The 16,437-nt window shown below is 33.4% G+C and overlaps 5 protein-coding genes across 7 annotated transcripts in view; 3 read left to right on the top strand and 2 right to left on the bottom strand.

Annotated features, from left to right (window-relative positions):
- The first annotated feature begins 169 nt into the window (after positions 1-169).
- Positions 170-1,191, top strand: LOC115447646 (ragulator complex protein LAMTOR4 homolog). Its single transcript, XM_030174815.2, has 3 exons — positions 170-248; positions 329-467; positions 551-1,191. The coding sequence occupies exons 2-3, from the start codon at positions 334-336 to the stop codon at positions 708-710; spliced, it is 294 nt and encodes a 97-aa protein (XP_030030675.1). The 5' UTR covers positions 170-248; positions 329-333; the 3' UTR covers positions 711-1,191.
- LOC115447641 (protein RFT1 homolog) lies at positions 623-2,503 on the top strand. The gene has a single exon (XM_030174810.1). It carries the CDS (start codon positions 728-730, stop codon positions 2,402-2,404), a length of 1,677 nt encoding a protein of 558 aa, XP_030030670.1. The 5' UTR covers positions 623-727; the 3' UTR covers positions 2,405-2,503.
- On the bottom strand, positions 2,493-6,989 carry LOC115447642 (vacuolar fusion protein CCZ1 homolog). The gene is made up of 11 exons (XM_030174811.2): positions 6,705-6,989; positions 6,541-6,638; positions 6,208-6,298; positions 5,646-5,708; positions 5,434-5,559; positions 5,017-5,189; positions 4,224-4,498; positions 3,808-3,989; positions 3,651-3,736; positions 2,923-3,050; positions 2,493-2,660 (listed from the first exon to the last, which is right to left on the bottom strand). Exons 1-11 carry the CDS (start codon positions 6,774-6,776, stop codon positions 2,602-2,604), a joined length of 1,353 nt encoding a protein of 450 aa, XP_030030671.1. The 5' UTR covers positions 6,777-6,989; the 3' UTR covers positions 2,493-2,601.
- An 837-nt stretch (positions 6,990-7,826) lies between these two features.
- On the top strand, positions 7,827-16,077 carry LOC115447630 (EF-hand domain-containing family member C2). 2 transcript variants are annotated; one of them, XM_030174789.2, is made up of 16 exons: positions 7,827-8,090; positions 8,493-8,648; positions 9,460-9,610; positions 9,910-10,022; positions 10,096-10,185; positions 10,259-10,335; positions 10,734-10,899; positions 10,982-11,144; positions 11,261-11,444; positions 11,521-11,671; positions 11,890-12,078; positions 12,340-12,485; positions 12,751-12,867; positions 13,015-13,194; positions 13,687-13,828; positions 14,029-14,325. In XM_030174789.2, exons 1-16 carry the CDS (start codon positions 8,034-8,036, stop codon positions 14,134-14,136), a joined length of 2,190 nt encoding a protein of 729 aa, XP_030030649.1. In that variant the 5' UTR covers positions 7,827-8,033; the 3' UTR covers positions 14,137-14,325. The 2 variants fall into 2 exon arrangements, with proteins under 2 accessions (XP_030030649.1, XP_030030650.1); XM_030174790.1 differs by lacking the exons at positions 13,687-13,828; positions 14,029-14,325 and adding an exon at positions 15,990-16,077 and having other exon boundaries at positions 7,829-8,090.
- The window catches only part of LOC115447632 (dual oxidase maturation factor 1), a 62,260-nt gene continuing 60,140 nt past the window's right edge, over positions 14,318-16,437 (bottom strand). For both annotated transcript variants that reach the window (XM_030174792.2, XM_030174791.2), the window contains 2 exons: positions 16,044-16,160; positions 14,318-15,749 (listed from right to left, as the gene is read on the bottom strand). In XM_030174792.2, the coding sequence (XP_030030652.1) occupies positions 15,701-15,749; positions 16,044-16,160 (166 nt within the window). In that variant the 3' untranslated portion in view covers positions 14,318-15,700. The remainder of the gene's footprint in view (positions 15,750-16,043; positions 16,161-16,437) is intronic.

Below are 16,437 nucleotides of genomic sequence, written 5' to 3'. Positions count from 1 at the left end.
TAAGGTCAATCAATGTAATTATTATTCTCATTGTTAATAGGATGGCAGTATAATTTACAGCCTCAGCCGGTTTCCTGTGGTATTATTTGCTGAAAAATATTGTTAGTTTTCCTAACTTGCAATTGGCATTATGTACTATTATTATTATTATCTCTGATGTAGAAATTGCCCCAGATTAAAAATATATTAATGTCAATGTCACAGCGTGACAGATTCGTTTGTCAATATTTTATGAAAACGTCTGTGAGGTATAAAAACAATAGTTTTTCTGAATTCTCCTTTTTTTGGTAATTATATTTGTATTACTAAATATTAATAAACATTGCAGTTATAATGGAAAAAATTCCAGACCAGATTGGTTACTTGGTATTGACGGAGGACGGCGCCGTCCTAGAGTCTGGGGGCGAACTCGAAAACGACGAGCGTGTTGCAACGATAATCACTGATCTCATCACTTTGTCTAATAAGTGAGCACATTTGATCTCGTTTTTGCAAGCTTTCATGTACATAAATGGCTATAGGACTATCTTTAGTGTTATTCTATTTTCAGAGTCGACCCAGTTGCCTTTGGACCCAATGAACAATTTAAGAAAATATCCATAACCTATGATGACCACTGGTTTGCTATCTGCCTCTCAAACAAGAAAATTTATGTTGTAAAAAGAAGCATTCAGACAGCTGCTGTGGAGGGGAACACTGTTAATGTTTGATGCTAACATAATACAAAATGGGTCGGAACCTGTTAATGAGTAGCCTTGAGAATGCATCTTTCAATATTTTATTTCAAATTTTATTTCGATGTGTCACCTTTATTATCAATGCATGGGTGATAAGAAATGTTGGACATGAAGTCCTCGGTATTATGAATGTAAGACTACTGCTTTTAGAAAGCACTATTTTATTTTTAAGCCGGGAACCATTTAATCGAGCTTGTTTAGGCCAAAAAGATCAGTGTAGTTGGAGTCATATTATCAATCAAATTTGGTTGTCAGTGCCTCTTAGTTGTGTATTGTCTATAATATTTGTATATGTTTGGCTTAATTGGTTACCTCTGGGGCACCCTGAACATGCTGCACAGTACACATTTGGGTGTTGGAGTGTAGCACTCTCCTGTGTGTTAGAATTATGTTGTGCTAATATGATGCTAGTAGCTCAAATGTATTGTTTTATTAAATTAAAAGTGGGCTTGGACACATTGCATATTTTTGTGAGAAGTACATTGTTTGTATCCATAATTGTGTATGATAGATCTCAGGCACTTATAGCTTTCTCAGTAGCACAAGTTATAAGCATAGGCACAATTGCTTTAACATACTATCTCTTTTTTTACTGGTATATAAAGTATAAACCTTTGTATGCAAAGGGGGCTCTAAAGAGTAAAATAATTCCTGATATGGTATTACACAAACTATACAATAATATGGATGATTTTCAATTTACATCTTTTAGAGATTTTTTTCCAAAACATTTAGGATCACTGTATGCTTCATTTGATAAAAAACTAAATACACTAACATTAAGTTTTGCTAAACAAGGCATAGTGAAACAAGTGTTGACTGAAGGGGAGAAGTATGTAATGTCCACAAGTCCAGTAATGAGTTTTACAGAACAAGCAACTTATGATGTGGTGAATAATCTTGGTAGTTTAGCTGCTAGATTTGTGTTTCGGCCAATTGAAGACAGTAGTTATTTTTACTTCACGCATATGGTGAGTCGGGATTTACCACTGCAGAAGCAAGACCAGAGTAAAATACAGGAATCCTGTACAGTTTTGTCACAAGTATGTAAAACAGTTAGCTCAATTGGCTTAATAATTCTAGTGTTTGGACAAAGTTATGCACGCACCTTGTTGATGTTGTATGGTGGCGAGGCGTTTGTAGTTAGCAGTCTTCCTGTACAGTTACTTAGAAGTCATTGCTTAGCGGTAGTTCTCATAGCTATAAACGGTGTTACTGAATGTTATGTATTTGCTACAATGACTAGTGCTCAGTTAAATAGTTACAATTTCTTGATGGTATTTTTTTCTATAACTTTTCTGGTACTATCTTATGTTCTCACATATGTGTTTGGACCAGTAGGGTTTATAATATCTAACTGCATTAATATGTTTGCAAGAATTTTGCACAGTATCCACTTTATAAATAACAAATACAGGAATACAGAATACAAGCCTTTGGATGGTTTGCGTGTTGGTAAAGTTTTCATTTTGGTATTGTGTGTAGCTGGGGTTGTGTGTAAAATTTCTGAAAATAAATTGTACAATGATTCTGTAGTATTTCATATTATTATTGGCATGGTAATGTTCTTTTTCGTATTGCTAGCTTGGGGCTATGAAAATAAGGACCTTGTTATAAAAATGTACAGAAAAGTATTTAGTAAAGATGATAAGGTTTCACTTGATTAGCATTCAATTATTGTTAAGTGTATGTAATATACTAATTATATTCTATATAATATGAGTGTTATCATAAGATAATAAAAATATAGCTATGTTACTTGATAACAGTTCGTTTTATTTTATTTATAGAATGATACAATGATGGAGCATCTTTAATTGACAGTAACTATAATTCTTTTCAAATGCGTTGATCAAAAAAATATTTACATAGGATAGAAGAAAATGCCTTTCATTTGAGCTTCACATATTCGTTTTACTTCATCTGAAAATAAAAATTTTATACATTTTAAAACGTAAAAAATATATTTAATGAAGTTTATATTTTCTTTAAGGAATTTCTATAATAGATGAAACATGAATGTAATACATTGTTGAGTCTTGATATTGTTAAGTCTTGATATTAAATATGTTCTTTCTATTTATAAATCAACAGGTTCGATTCCCGGTTAATAATAATAGGTTTTTAATCCAATGATGCGCTTTTTATATATTAGTCCTAACCAGGAATTAACTCTCGTTCTTACCTGCAATTTCTTTTAGATTGGCGTTTTTTTCCTGAATTATAACATAAAATTCTCGATCATTAGACGACTTCCCTGTAATCCAGTACTCGTCAGGGGTTTTTATTATAATTTCTCCATAATTACCCAGGCTGTAAAAAAAATATTTTATCTACATATAGACATAATGACCTAAGTACATAAAATCATTGAAATGCGTAAAGATCAATAATAGCGGCCTTAACCGACGGGAGGCTTTAGGCGAAAGCAAAAAAGAAAAACGCAAGGCTCGGGGCGGAGGAGAATAAAGGTAAGATCGTAAAAAAAAGATCCTCCAAGCCACCGAGTGATGCCTCTGGCCGCAGCCCGCTTTGCCACTCTTAAGGCCGACTCTGATGATTAATAAGTATCAAGAATAGATTAACAGTTTTTCCCAATGACGTTTTACAAATAGACGCGTCATACACTAACAAAATGGCACATAAAAACGGCGCACTACTTGCTATATTCACGTACCTATACATATAATTGGCTCGAAGAAGGAATAAAAAGATGCAGCACACATTTGTTAGAAAAGGATATATATACATCAACAGTTACGTAACAACGTTAGTGCCGCACGCTCATTGGCTGTTAAGTCGGGCATTTACCTTACTTTCGTCTTGCCAGTATTGAGCTCGGACAACGTATCTATGTAATGAAAACATCTTAGGTTTTTACTATTTAAATTTTTATAGTTATATTATTATTACCTTTTTGTATCGGTGTGTATTCTTGATATGATACTCAACACTTCCGGCTTTACTGTAGTCGAAGGAAGTAATTTATTAATTGGAGGCTGAAAAAAAGGATTATTATGTGTCGGCATGTAAATTGTCTCACGGCAATTTTATTTTTAAGTATACTTACAGAAGATTTAAATGCCAAGTTTAGTCGGTTAAAATAAATAAATTTATGTTCATTTGCCAGTTGAGCATTTTGTACTGCATGTATTGCGCATTGTTCACTTATAGCTGATGCTATTGTCGAAAGTTGGGGACCGATAAAAGCGTCTAACGACCTGAATGTTTCCAGTTGGAGCCTTGTGTTCACTATAAATAATTTAAGTATATTATTAAAACTCCTAATATTTAAATGAACTAGTTTTCGTATATTTTTGCTACATAGAAGAACATACAAACAGTATTATCATCTATAATACTGTTTGTATGTTGTGTAGTCCATCGACTAATATATTTTTTCAAAATGTGTTTGCTACAAAAACTCACCAATTAAAGCAATTATTATTAATTTTGATTATTTAATGAATTTCATTCTATACTAACCATCTATCGTGAAACAAATCGTGGCACTTAAAGTTCTGTAAATTATTAAATAATACTGTTTAGATTCATCATCATCCTCCCTCTGAAGATGTACCTTCATTAATCTTTCTAAATCTTCTTTAATTTGTATGCCTTCTGGTGGTGAAATAAATCGTCCATGTCTCTGGGCGGCTGCGACTGCTCCGCCTTGGATTTCTCTTTCTACCTGCTTTGGTAGCAATGTTTGAACTAAATATTGATAAAGGGTTAACATATCTTCTGTGCACAAACTGTTCCTGTAAAAAAATATTGTGTATTAAAAAGTGCTATACTTATATTTCTCTCATTGTACACAAATATCAAATATAGATTTCGGAAATCTATACTAATATTATAAAGCTGAAGAGTTTGTTTGAACGCGCTAATTTTAGGAACTGCTAAACCGATTTTGAAATTATTTTTACTAATACTAAATTACACTACATTCGAGTGCTATAGGTTGCCGTTTATCCTGGAAAAATATTTATCCCATAACAAATTTTTCGTGTGGGCGCAGGCGCAGGCAAAAACTAGTTCAATATAACTATGTTCTTATACGTAACTTTCTCCGACGCACGTCATCGCAGATATAAAACATATGCATTATGCATGTATATAGGTATAATGTGTGAAGAGATTATACCTATTTCTAAATATAATAGGTATTACTAAGATTTTAAGTTTTATACTAGCTTGCCAATTATAAATTATCATAGTAAACATCTTAATTTGTTGTTGTGTATAACTAAAAAATCAATACTTATTATTATCTTACCAAATAAGTTGTTCGTTGTAAACAAAGGAAACACATTTTAGGTCTGGATAATTTATTTCCAGCAGATCTATGAAACACACAACTTTGAAGAATGAATTTTTATCCAATGGTAAGTAACTGACACCTTGAATCACATCTGAGATATCATTTGTGATATTTCTGGAAGATATGTACTGAAAGGAGATAAATTTAATTAACAATAAAAGCTTTTCATAAAAATGGTTATTTCCCAGAAAAAAGAGGTTTGCAAAATACTAGAAAAACTGATATTTTGGTATCGTTTAGGTTGTCTCAATAGCTGTTTACTTTGATGGGTGGATAAGTAACAACTTTATCAATATTTTCAGGAGTATCATTATTAGTGAGAAAGTTAATTATGAAAGACATCAATAAAACTATTGGATTCTAGGTACTTACAGGAGAAAAAAACTGATCACATATTGTGTAAATATCATCATTTGAAATATTTTTAAATGGTCCTCGGAACATTCTGAACATTTTGTATGCCGATTTTAATAGATCACACATAATAGTGGGGTCTACCTGCAAATAATGATATTTTATAAATAATTTCAATCATAGTATAATGAAATGTATGGAGTACTAGAACATAAAATGACAAAACTTACTACTTCTCCCCTGCTTTCTCCAATAGCTGATAATGCTTTTGTTGTATAAGGTATTGTTACAACCTAAAAGTTATCTATATTAGTATTAGGTATTTTACATTTTCGAATTTTAATATGACAAGACCAAAAATGGCTTAAGTTTTTTTTTAGAACAAGTTCTTAGCCTATTGGCACTCAAAAACTGTTTATACATTATATGTAATATGTTGGACATGAAACATTATCTATCATTGACTAAAAAAACACAAAACCAAGTAACTTTTGGAAAAAGATATGGAAAACAAATCAGAATTTACTTTTCTTTATTTAATTTCTTAATATGTATGTAAGCCATTTTTGCCTCTACATTGTTACATACGTTTAAAGCAATTATTTTGTAATTTCAGGAACAAATATAATCTAGTATTGGGCTTTGCTACGGGAATATGGAACAACATGCTTGGTGTGTGGCGAGTTGCACAAGTGGACAATACATTTAATTTAGCATCACAGTTCAACATGCCTAATACATTATAAACTACAGTATGTCATAGCAAATGTATTTAAATGTTTGATTTCTTACCAACACCATCCAATAGCCTTTTTCAGGTTGATAAAATATGTATCTTTTTGTTTGTGTTTGTAGAGCTTCGCATGGTTCTGAGGAAAATGTTCTGCAAGGAAAGTTTGCTTTTATACACATATCTGTAATCAACTAATTATCCCTCTGTAAAGGAGCAATCAACAGATTCTAATACGGGTTTACTTTAAACCAGGTATTATTAGTTTGCATTTAATTTCATTCTGTAGGGTACCTACCCTACATCTATACCTATACTGGTACTGAAATTGTTAATTATTCAGGGGGTAAGGTGTATTAAATCTGATTAACTATTTAATATAATTAAGTACTTACGACATAAACTTCACCACAGCTTCACAAAGTCCAACTTGCATTTTCCGAGCATCAGGGCTCGTTTGACTGGGGTGGAAGAACAATATCCGTTTTAATTCCTACAACAAAATAACCATGTGAAAATAAATTGGTGCGCTAACGATTACAGTTATTTGGATACTTACGTCGCCTTCTTTGGGGCCTAAACTCGGATTGAAAATGAAAAAAGCGTTGATTTTAGTCTTGATATCAATCATCTTGCTGTATTTAGTAGTAGACAAACTGTTCTGAAGATTTATAATAAATTTACATATTAATATATGGGTAAAACGGGGTGGTTTAGATGTGCTTTAAATTGTGTATCAATAGCTAAAAACTACAAGTGTTTTTCACAATTTATGATTTAACAACAAAAAATACATATTGAAGATTGACAAGTGACAACTAGAATGCGGTATTGCCAACAGTATGAATAACATAGGTACGAAACAGTATTAAAGTCCAACAAAAAGGACAGTCATACAAATAATTGAATTTTAAATTGGCGCCCACTTTGACAAAAATTGTTCAAATAAGCTTTTTTTATATAAACAAGTGAAATATTACTAAATAACGAAATGAGTCCGAGCATATTCCAATTATTATTCAAAATGAAAATGTCGACAAGCGTAGCGTCGGACGTCCACCTGCAAGGTGGACAGTGACAGCCCCGGATCTAAGGGGGGGCTAGCCGGGGCCCATGCCCCGGGCGACGATTACAGAGGGCGGCAAATTCAAACTTGGCAGACGAATACATAACTCATTATTAACTTTGACTACTGAGACATCCAGTACATTCAATACTAAAATTATTTCTCGGTGGGCACAAAATAATGATGATGATCATGACAAAGGTAAAAATATAGGTGGGTGGGGGCGGCATTTTCAAAATTTTGCCCCACCTCGAATAAATTCAAGATCCGGGACTGACAGACGACTTGATAAAAGTTGTAGGAACTCATTTAATACAAGCCTGCTTTCGACAGGTCCGTCTAGAAATCTTTGGAGGAAGCCTATGTTCAGCGGTGGACTCTATGTGGGTGATGATGATGATAATGAAAATGCCACTAAAATTGTTGATTTCCTACTTATGCTCTTAGAGTAGGTACACATAATTTTTATATACAGCCAAAATTACTAGATAGAAATTTAGTAGAAAGTTTCAAAAACAATTAAAATTTATTTTTAGAACTTATTTGCATATCGTTGCATATTCCCGCAAGTAATGCGCGTCGCGACGCCAAGGATGAAACAAATGTTTTAAGCTCCTTTGCTCGGGGGTGGTCCTTAATAGTTATTAGTTTCTACAGCAACCGTTTACTGTATGTATGAAATACTCCAATGAAATATACTTACTCTTTGCTATTTTATAATTATTTTTTCTTGTGTTTACGAATATCATTTTTAAAACTTTACATAAGTGTTGTGGAGTAATTTTTTTCTCGTTTTTGTACTAATTTATTTCATACAATATCATGGCTATACGGAACCCGAGATTACCTCTTTTGCCTGGCTATGGCGGAAATCCTTTGGTAATTATTAATGCTAATTAGAACAGTATTATCTTCACTAGCTAAGGAATCTGTGGATTGATACTACTTATTTATAAAACTTTTTCTTACTGAGCTTTATCAACGGCTCTACATAATTTACTTCTATCAGTCATTGTAAAAATCGTCATATACTTTAGTCAGTAGTTACGATCTGTTTTCATTGGCGAGAACCTAAACGACATGCTCGTTTTTTCGGGTCACGGGAGATATAAAGTTGTTTTCCTATTTTACAATCTCGACAATCGGAGAAGAATTATAGAAGTACTTACTATCTTAAAGGAAAATACTAGATATTATTTATAGGTATAAAATAATTTTCGTCTGGTGGAAAATAAATTGCGACCATTGATTTATGCTCTTATTTAATATTTATTATTTCAGTTGGGCAAAAAGAGTTTTGGCGTCCGACCAGTCTTTACATCCATCGACAAGGTGAATATGCTGGTAGACAAAGCGGAGGGAGTGAATCGAGTACCTTCTTTGTACTGTAGGAAGCAGGCACCGGATCTACCCACATGGATAATGTATGACAAACATGTATGTGCAATAATATATTATACATTTTCCTTTTATTCACTTTACTATGCAAAAACATTAATTAAACAGTACAGTATTGTCTTAAGACTCTTTGTAGGTATGTATAGGACGCAGGGTATTCCGTGGAGTAGAACAAGGGATTCCTTATTCGTGCCGAGGTATCGGAGTTGGCGTCAAAGGTGTTTTCATATTATTGTCGTATCCCTTTCCCCTCCCACCACATACGTCATGTACCGTCTATCATCTTTACACGCATAGCAATCAGTTTTTCATTTTTGAATCGTTTAGGTGTCTACTACTTGGGATGGATGGCAGAGTGGAAGGTAGGTTTAATGTTGCCATTGACGGCGAGGGCGTCTTTCGGTGCGCGGGGGCTTTTGAGCTCCGTCAACAACAGGCGACGAGCCGCGTCACCGTGCAAAGGTGGTTGTGGACGACAAATTATGATACTTCCGTCGGAGGAAGCCAGCAGTCGTCCCTAATGCCACCTAAAAGCTGTTTTAGTTGGTGTGTGTGTGGTGGTGTCCGTTGTTTCCATCTCCAAGCGGCATCGTAAGGCACGGTGAACCCAAGATAACAGCTCAGTCGCCCCCCGCAAACCTAGGCTGTAGTAATAAGGCTCTGTCTCGAGATAAAAAAGAAGTGTCTACCACTTGGTATCATGGTTTACGTTCCTATAGTAGATAGTGTCTTATTATAATTTATTCAACAGCTTATGAATGTTTTCTTGTATTGGTGAATGCGCATTGCCTTGTTTAAAAAATCTATCAGTATGTAAAAATACGTGACAACTAGATTCTTTCCGTTACAGATTTTGCATTTCCAAGGATATTTTCAACAATCGCTTCACGAAATGCGTTCAGCTTCCCACATTTTACGTAAAGTAGAGATATTCTTTTTCCTTGAAGATGGCACTATTAAAGTAATGGAACCAAGGACGGAGAATAGCGGTTTGTCGCAAGGTAACTTCAATGTAATTACGTTGTATATAATCCCGATAAAAAGCCAACATCCTTACACACGTACATTCTCTCTAAGAAATTTGAAATCCTGATATCCACAATTAAAGAAATTATGTACAAACTAAAAAATATGTTTTTGTACTTTAATGAAAAAATATCTGCATTTATTATTGGGGAAATAATTAAATTAGACTATATTTTTCTAAGACCGATAAAGCTAAACTCCCTGAATATTCACACTTTTGTATCATAGGGAATAACTTCAAGATTTTGCTAATAGATTTGTATGTCTGTAACAGGAACTATGATAAGCCGTCAAAGAATTCGTCTGCCGTTTAGCTACGATCTTTATTACGATGTACTTGATCTTAATATTGGGCGTGAAGTGACGTTCTTCGGTAAAGTTTTCAAGGTTGTAGAGTTTTTTATATTTCGCATTAATTAAACAATTTTTACAATGTAATGAAAGTTAATTTTATTCATAGATCGTGAACTGTGACAATTTTACAAGAGTTTTTCTGAATCGGCTTGGGATCAATGTTCCGGACCCTATTCCGTGGCCGGATGCTTTGGAGGTAACGTTATTGATGTCATAAAATAAGAACTGCTTAAAAATCTATGAAACGCATATATTATTACGTGTTACAGAGAGCCCCGCCGGCTGGTAAACCCCCTAAACATAGGCCTTTCAGACAGTTTTTGGATTTTGACAGGCAGGTTCTGCGGTTTGTATTTCTTTTTTTCATACTTATACAGTATTGTATTTTTAGTCGAAGAACATATTTAAACACACGAAAGTTCATACTTAAGTACATACATGTAATTAATAAAAATATACGCAACATAAATAATGATAAATGACAGAGTAGAGCCCAAAAGAAATTGGTATGAATATGACCTTTAAGTATGATCAGTTTTCTCTTCATACTTCAAACTTGGCTTAGAAAGGCTAAAATACCTACGTGCTAAAATTTTCGTAAAACAATAAGGTCATATATTTAATATAATATACTGCGTAGCGTGAGAATCGAACACTGAATCTTCTTAAACAGGTGTCTCTACCAACCTTACATACGTATATTAGGAAATAAATTCGACTACCTACACCTCAATGAATTTGCAGGTTTTATGGCTATTGGGATGACCGTGATTCTGAGTTCGGCGTTATACATAACCTTGAGATACATTACTTCCTTGGAGATGATACTATTGAGATCAAGGAAACTATGTCTGCTAATTCTGGAGTCGAAGCGGCACCAATGTTTTTGAAGAGAATGCGTTTGCCTCGGGTAACCTTACATTATTATTTCTTATAATGTAGCCATAAAGTTAAATATTGGTATAATTCAAAGAAAATAATTTTGTTTCTAGAAAATACCGTCTTACGTAGAAATGACTGGCGGTCCAAAAGTGGCGTCGTATACTCCAGCGGATCTGAGCATTGGCGCAGTCTTGAACGTTTATGGACGTAAAGTTGTTCTCATTGACTGCGATCCATTCACGAAGGAATATTACCGAGTTACTTATGGGTTTGGTAAGATAAATTTATTAATGATAAATGTGTCGCCAAAATAATATTATGGATAAGATGTAATAGTATGTGCGATACCAATGACATTTTTCAAAAAGCATGAATATAATTTCCTCTAGACACATTTACTCCGCTGCCTATTCCTAAAGACGAAGGCACAGAAAGTATAAGCGCAAACATAGCTGACCGTCAGTTACCTCCGTGGAACGGGTATGGTTCGTATGAAGATTCCGCTGAGAACTGTCGGACGGTGGAACCAAAAGCGCCGCACCGTGACTTCATCAAGTTCCTTAACAAGGACAGGTTCGTATGAAAAATATTTCATTTTGAATTTGTTAATAATTTAGAATTTTTGAATTACAATATATTTGGTTTTTAGAGTTGGTTTTGATTCTCACGTGTTGCGGTTTGCTGCTCGCCTTATTAACGATAATCCTGAGGACTCGCGACGTTACTTCATCATAAAATATTTTCTATGCGATGATACTATTGGCATATTTGAACTCGGTGAGCGAAATTCAGGATTCAAGGTGAGAAATCTGCTATTTGTCGTAATTGCGATTAATTCTATTAAAATTAATAGAAAAAAATTACAAATAGGAAGTTTTGATGACGGGCTGATATCCTTATCATCTTTGCCATTACTCCTCAAAGATCTATAGTAATACGTCATATCCTAATACTCAATTACAGCTACACGTGGTTCCTTATGCGGTATGGTAGTTATAATAATGAATTCTTCTCTCAGGGTGGCAAGTTCTTCCGTCGAGATAAAATGTATCTTCCAGATGTTAACTTCTTTGTTCCCAAAGAGCCTCCCTCTTACACGGATAAAGACATGTGGGTGGGGAACGAGTTGGTTATAAACAAACATCGCTTCCGACTGGTGGCGGCTGACGAGTATGCCTTGAGATATCTGGAGTTGCACAGTGAACAGGCAAGTAGAATATTAGATAATATTAGGATTCTCTAGTTGTGAGTTGCAGAACATCTGACTGGTAGAATCTTTTTAAAAAGTGAGGTACTTTTTGACGGTCTTTCTACCTACATAAGTCGAACTTTAAGCCTTCATCATTTTTACAGCCAATGTAGGGGTTTTTGGGAAAGACAGTTTGGTCTAATACCTGGTGTAGGTGTGCCTATTCTCTATCATCTAAAATTACATTAGAATTTACTTCTGCATAACCTTCTGTTTTAGTATCCAATGGCAAATATAGCGTTAATTATGGATAAGATAAGAAGGACTCTAGCCTCACAAGAAAACGGATACAAAAACTTTGTTGCTAAATACATGCATGCGGTGTTACCCGATAAAAAAGAACTCATGTCTGTGAAATGTTTTAAGTAAGAGTTTTCTTCATTTACACATTATTTAATAACTTCTTGTAAGTCCATCATCGTTAAAACAAAAAAGAATCAGACTAAAAAAATATTACCTACAATTGGACATCTTAATGTTGATCGCGATTTCTTATTAACAAGTGGACTATTATAATATTATCTTTATAGATCTACTTAGCGCGTGGCTTAATTTTACTTCTGTATAATTATTTACCTAAGTGTTATATTTATAATATTGAAACAACATAGTTATGTACTTTTTCGAAAGGCAAGCACTGAAAGAGATAATGTGCGAAAAGATGGCGGAACATGAGTTTTTGACTATTATTCGATACTTTCGCGGTGACACAGGAATTGAAAAGAGTCCACGGCGTGAAATGATAAGGTACATATCAAAACTCTACATTACTTAAATATAAAGTTCTTTTAATTTATTTCATTTAGCCAACTTGCGAAAAGCAAAGATAATTTTCACGTTTTTCAGTTAATAATTTTGTTAGTTTATAGTTCATAGCTAAAGTCGTTTACCCAGGTCATTGGTATTCACGGAGTTGACTCGTGGTCTGTGGGACGACCGCGCGCGCCTGCGCGAAGGCTTGTTACACGCTGATGACGCGGGCTCAGGAGTGCTGCCCATGGAGCGGCTGAGACAAGTACTGCGAGCCCATCGGCTACCACTCAACCCGGATCTCATGGAATGTATGCTACAAGTGTGAGTTATTAAGTGTATTTGCATTTTGTTCAGGAAACAATTTTTTAGAACGTTTCAACAATTATGACAGATATGTGTATTTAAAAAGAATGTAGAAAAAATGATTCATGTAATATATAATAATAATAATATCAGCCCTGTATTATATACTTGCCCACTGCTGAGCACGGGCCTCTTCTACTACTGAGAGGGATTAGGCCTTAGTCCACCACGCTGGCCTAGTGCGGGTTAGTAGACTTCACACACCTTCGAAATTCCTATAGAGAACTTCTCAGATGTGCAGGTTTCCTCACGATGTTTTCCCTCACCGTTGACGTCGTGACGTCGTTCGTAACGTATTTACTTGTTAATATCATCAAATACATTATAGATAATTGAAATATCGATGGATGCGTAGGTACGTTTTATTTATCATGACTTGTTATAGTCTTTTTTTAAATTTGAAATGTAAGTAAATATATTTCAATATATAATATATAAATTCCTTATCAGTTTGCAAAAAGATGACAAATGCAATATCGCCTATGAAGATCTTCTGTTTTTCTTGGACTTCCAAACTCGGCCAGTGTTCAATTTGATCGAAGATGACTTGCAAAAAGTTGTGCGACATGCACCACCAGTGAAGAATACTGAGGTAAAAAAATATTAAATATAGGTAACGTATTTATGCTTTATAGCTAGTGCATTATAAATGAGTGTAGTCAACACGTTTCTTAGTAATCAGTATTTAATTCTGTATGTCTAGTAATTAATACACGTCTTAATGTGAACTGAGACGTGAAAAATTTTAATTAGATTATAGAACCGGCTAACATAACCCATTTATATGTTTAGTGCAAGCTGTGGGCCGAGGCAGAAACCTTAATACACGAAGGCTATGTGAATTGGAACGCGTTCCTTTGCCAGTTGAATCTTGATCATTTGGTCAAAGATCAATCTTAATGACGTTGAACCTTGGAGAAATAAGTACATGGACAATGTGGAATGATAATTAAATTTATTGTAATTTTTAAGAATTGATTTTTTTGTGTTTCGATTGTTTGATTTGGTGTTGTTTTGTATCAAATCTGTTGATATGTAGATTAGTGTATGTGTCATAGGTTTCGATGAATAATAAATAACATTAAAATTTATAATTTTTTATTTTCTCGATCACAATAAATATTTTCTGGACGGTCATTCTAAATAGTACGTCGGAACATGGTATTTTCTGTTCATCGTCGCAGGAACCCTTGCCAGAGATGATCAGAAATTACGTACGAGGACATAATATTTTGTTTTTATGGTAGGAAGGTACATTATAGGCGTAATTAATAACAATACACTTTCACTGTTGCAAACATATCTTCACAACATTGAAAATGTCCAAGTAAATTAAGAACTAAAGTGACGTAGAATACTAAAATTGTGATTACAATTATACTAAGATCGAACATAAATATCACAAGTCATTCACTCACTCAACTACATGTTTTACAAAATAAATAACTTAAAATTAAAACTAACATGACTGCCTTCTACTTTTTACAATCACTTTAATATGTACATTCTCGATAAGTCTAATAGGATTGTCTAATTGTTTCATTTTATTTTAATTTGCTAATTTTTTCGTTATTTATGTATTATAAATGTACTAGATAATATAACAGAATTTACATGGCACAAAGTATTCACTTGTGTGTCGATGTATGTTTGAATACAGTTGTTAGAAATTAATTAAGACCTGGATCTATAATATCAACCATTTCTTACAATGATATGTAACCACGAGAAACAATTTTCATTTTAGTCTACTTTTGTATTGTGTTCACGAAAGGCAAAAATCATAAGAGATTATTATTAAATAAAGTAATTTGCGCAATTACAAGAAAAGTGTTGAGGTGAAAATGTAAAATTACTAGAGTTTCTCAATTGTTCAACAGTTATTGCAATGTTTGTAGTAGTCATACATACAAGTTACCGAGAACTTGTTAAAGTAAATAAGTAGTTTCTACGTTAGGTAACGCTTCGTCGCGGTAACTGTAAGATTTATAATTCTATGAATAATTTATGACACTGGAGTGTATTTTTATTTTATAATTTACTAAAATTTACATATTTACAGTTCATTCGATGAAGTCAAGCAAAGTTCTTGTGTCTTATTACGTCAACATTAATATTAAGTCGGCTAAAATTTAAGTATATTGAAAACCTATTCCTAAATTTAATTAATGATTGATTTATTAATACTTGTAACGTCCAAAAGTCGGAAAATTTAAATCTTTTATAATAAAATTGTATTTTAAGTCAGGAATTAATTTTTAACAAGGATATTTCTTCCGTTCCTTATTGGCAACTAATGAATATTGTATTAGATTAATGTATTTAATCACGATCCATGTTGTTAATGTTAAGTGTTAAATTCAATTTAAATATTTACGTAATATTCTTCGTAGAGATCAGTAACTAAGTCGTAATCGTACAAATTGCATTTCATAAATTATGCTATGTCTAGGGCGATTTACAATCACCACATGTCTTTAACTCGCTCCGCGGCTGGTATCTGAGGTCGGTACCTGAAAACAAAATTAATATTGGTGATTTACGTGTGTATGTTTCTCTTTGCAAACTCCTTAAAATTATCGCTCTTTATTCTGTTAAGTATTTGCTTTTTATTCTAAAGTTTTGCTGTATCCACAGTTATGGATTAAGAATCTTGATAATGTTTATACCATCGTAGATTCAATTTAACAGTAAAGAGTTTGAGTTTATGTATTTTGGTGTGTATATTTATATTGTATTTCTTTTTTAAATAGGGACAAGATGCAATGATGGTTATTGGAAAAGACCAAAGAGAAAAATTTAATAACCTGTGTGGAGGTATTGCGGGAGACGAAGAGGGATGACTCCCCGCCAGAGGAGACATTTTGATGTTCGAGCTGTTGTTGCCGTTCACGCTGGAACCCAGACTCGATGCTGAATCCGCACTGCAATATAATATATTAAACCTTCTATAAAATTTACCCGGTTAGTCATGTTATTAAAATTATATTTTAGTATTACGAACTCTATTTTTAGCATAACTTAAAAAATTACATTTGACCTAAATTAGGGATTTAGATTAAAATATATTAATTATTAGATATTAAAGAATGAACGCAATTACTTGTAGTACATAAGGTTTGCCTTAAATAGTATTAAGATTATAATTATGGAGTCATAAGCTGGTCAAAATAAAACGCAGATATGGTTATATGGATAAAA

Source organism: Manduca sexta, chromosome 14, assembly GCF_014839805.1.
Source record: "Manduca sexta isolate Smith_Timp_Sample1 chromosome 14, JHU_Msex_v1.0, whole genome shotgun sequence".
Lineage (NCBI taxonomy): Eukaryota > Metazoa > Arthropoda > Insecta > Lepidoptera > Sphingidae > Manduca > Manduca sexta.
The sequence above is the reverse complement of the archived record's forward strand: the minus strand, read 5'-3'. Positions and strand labels throughout refer to the sequence as shown.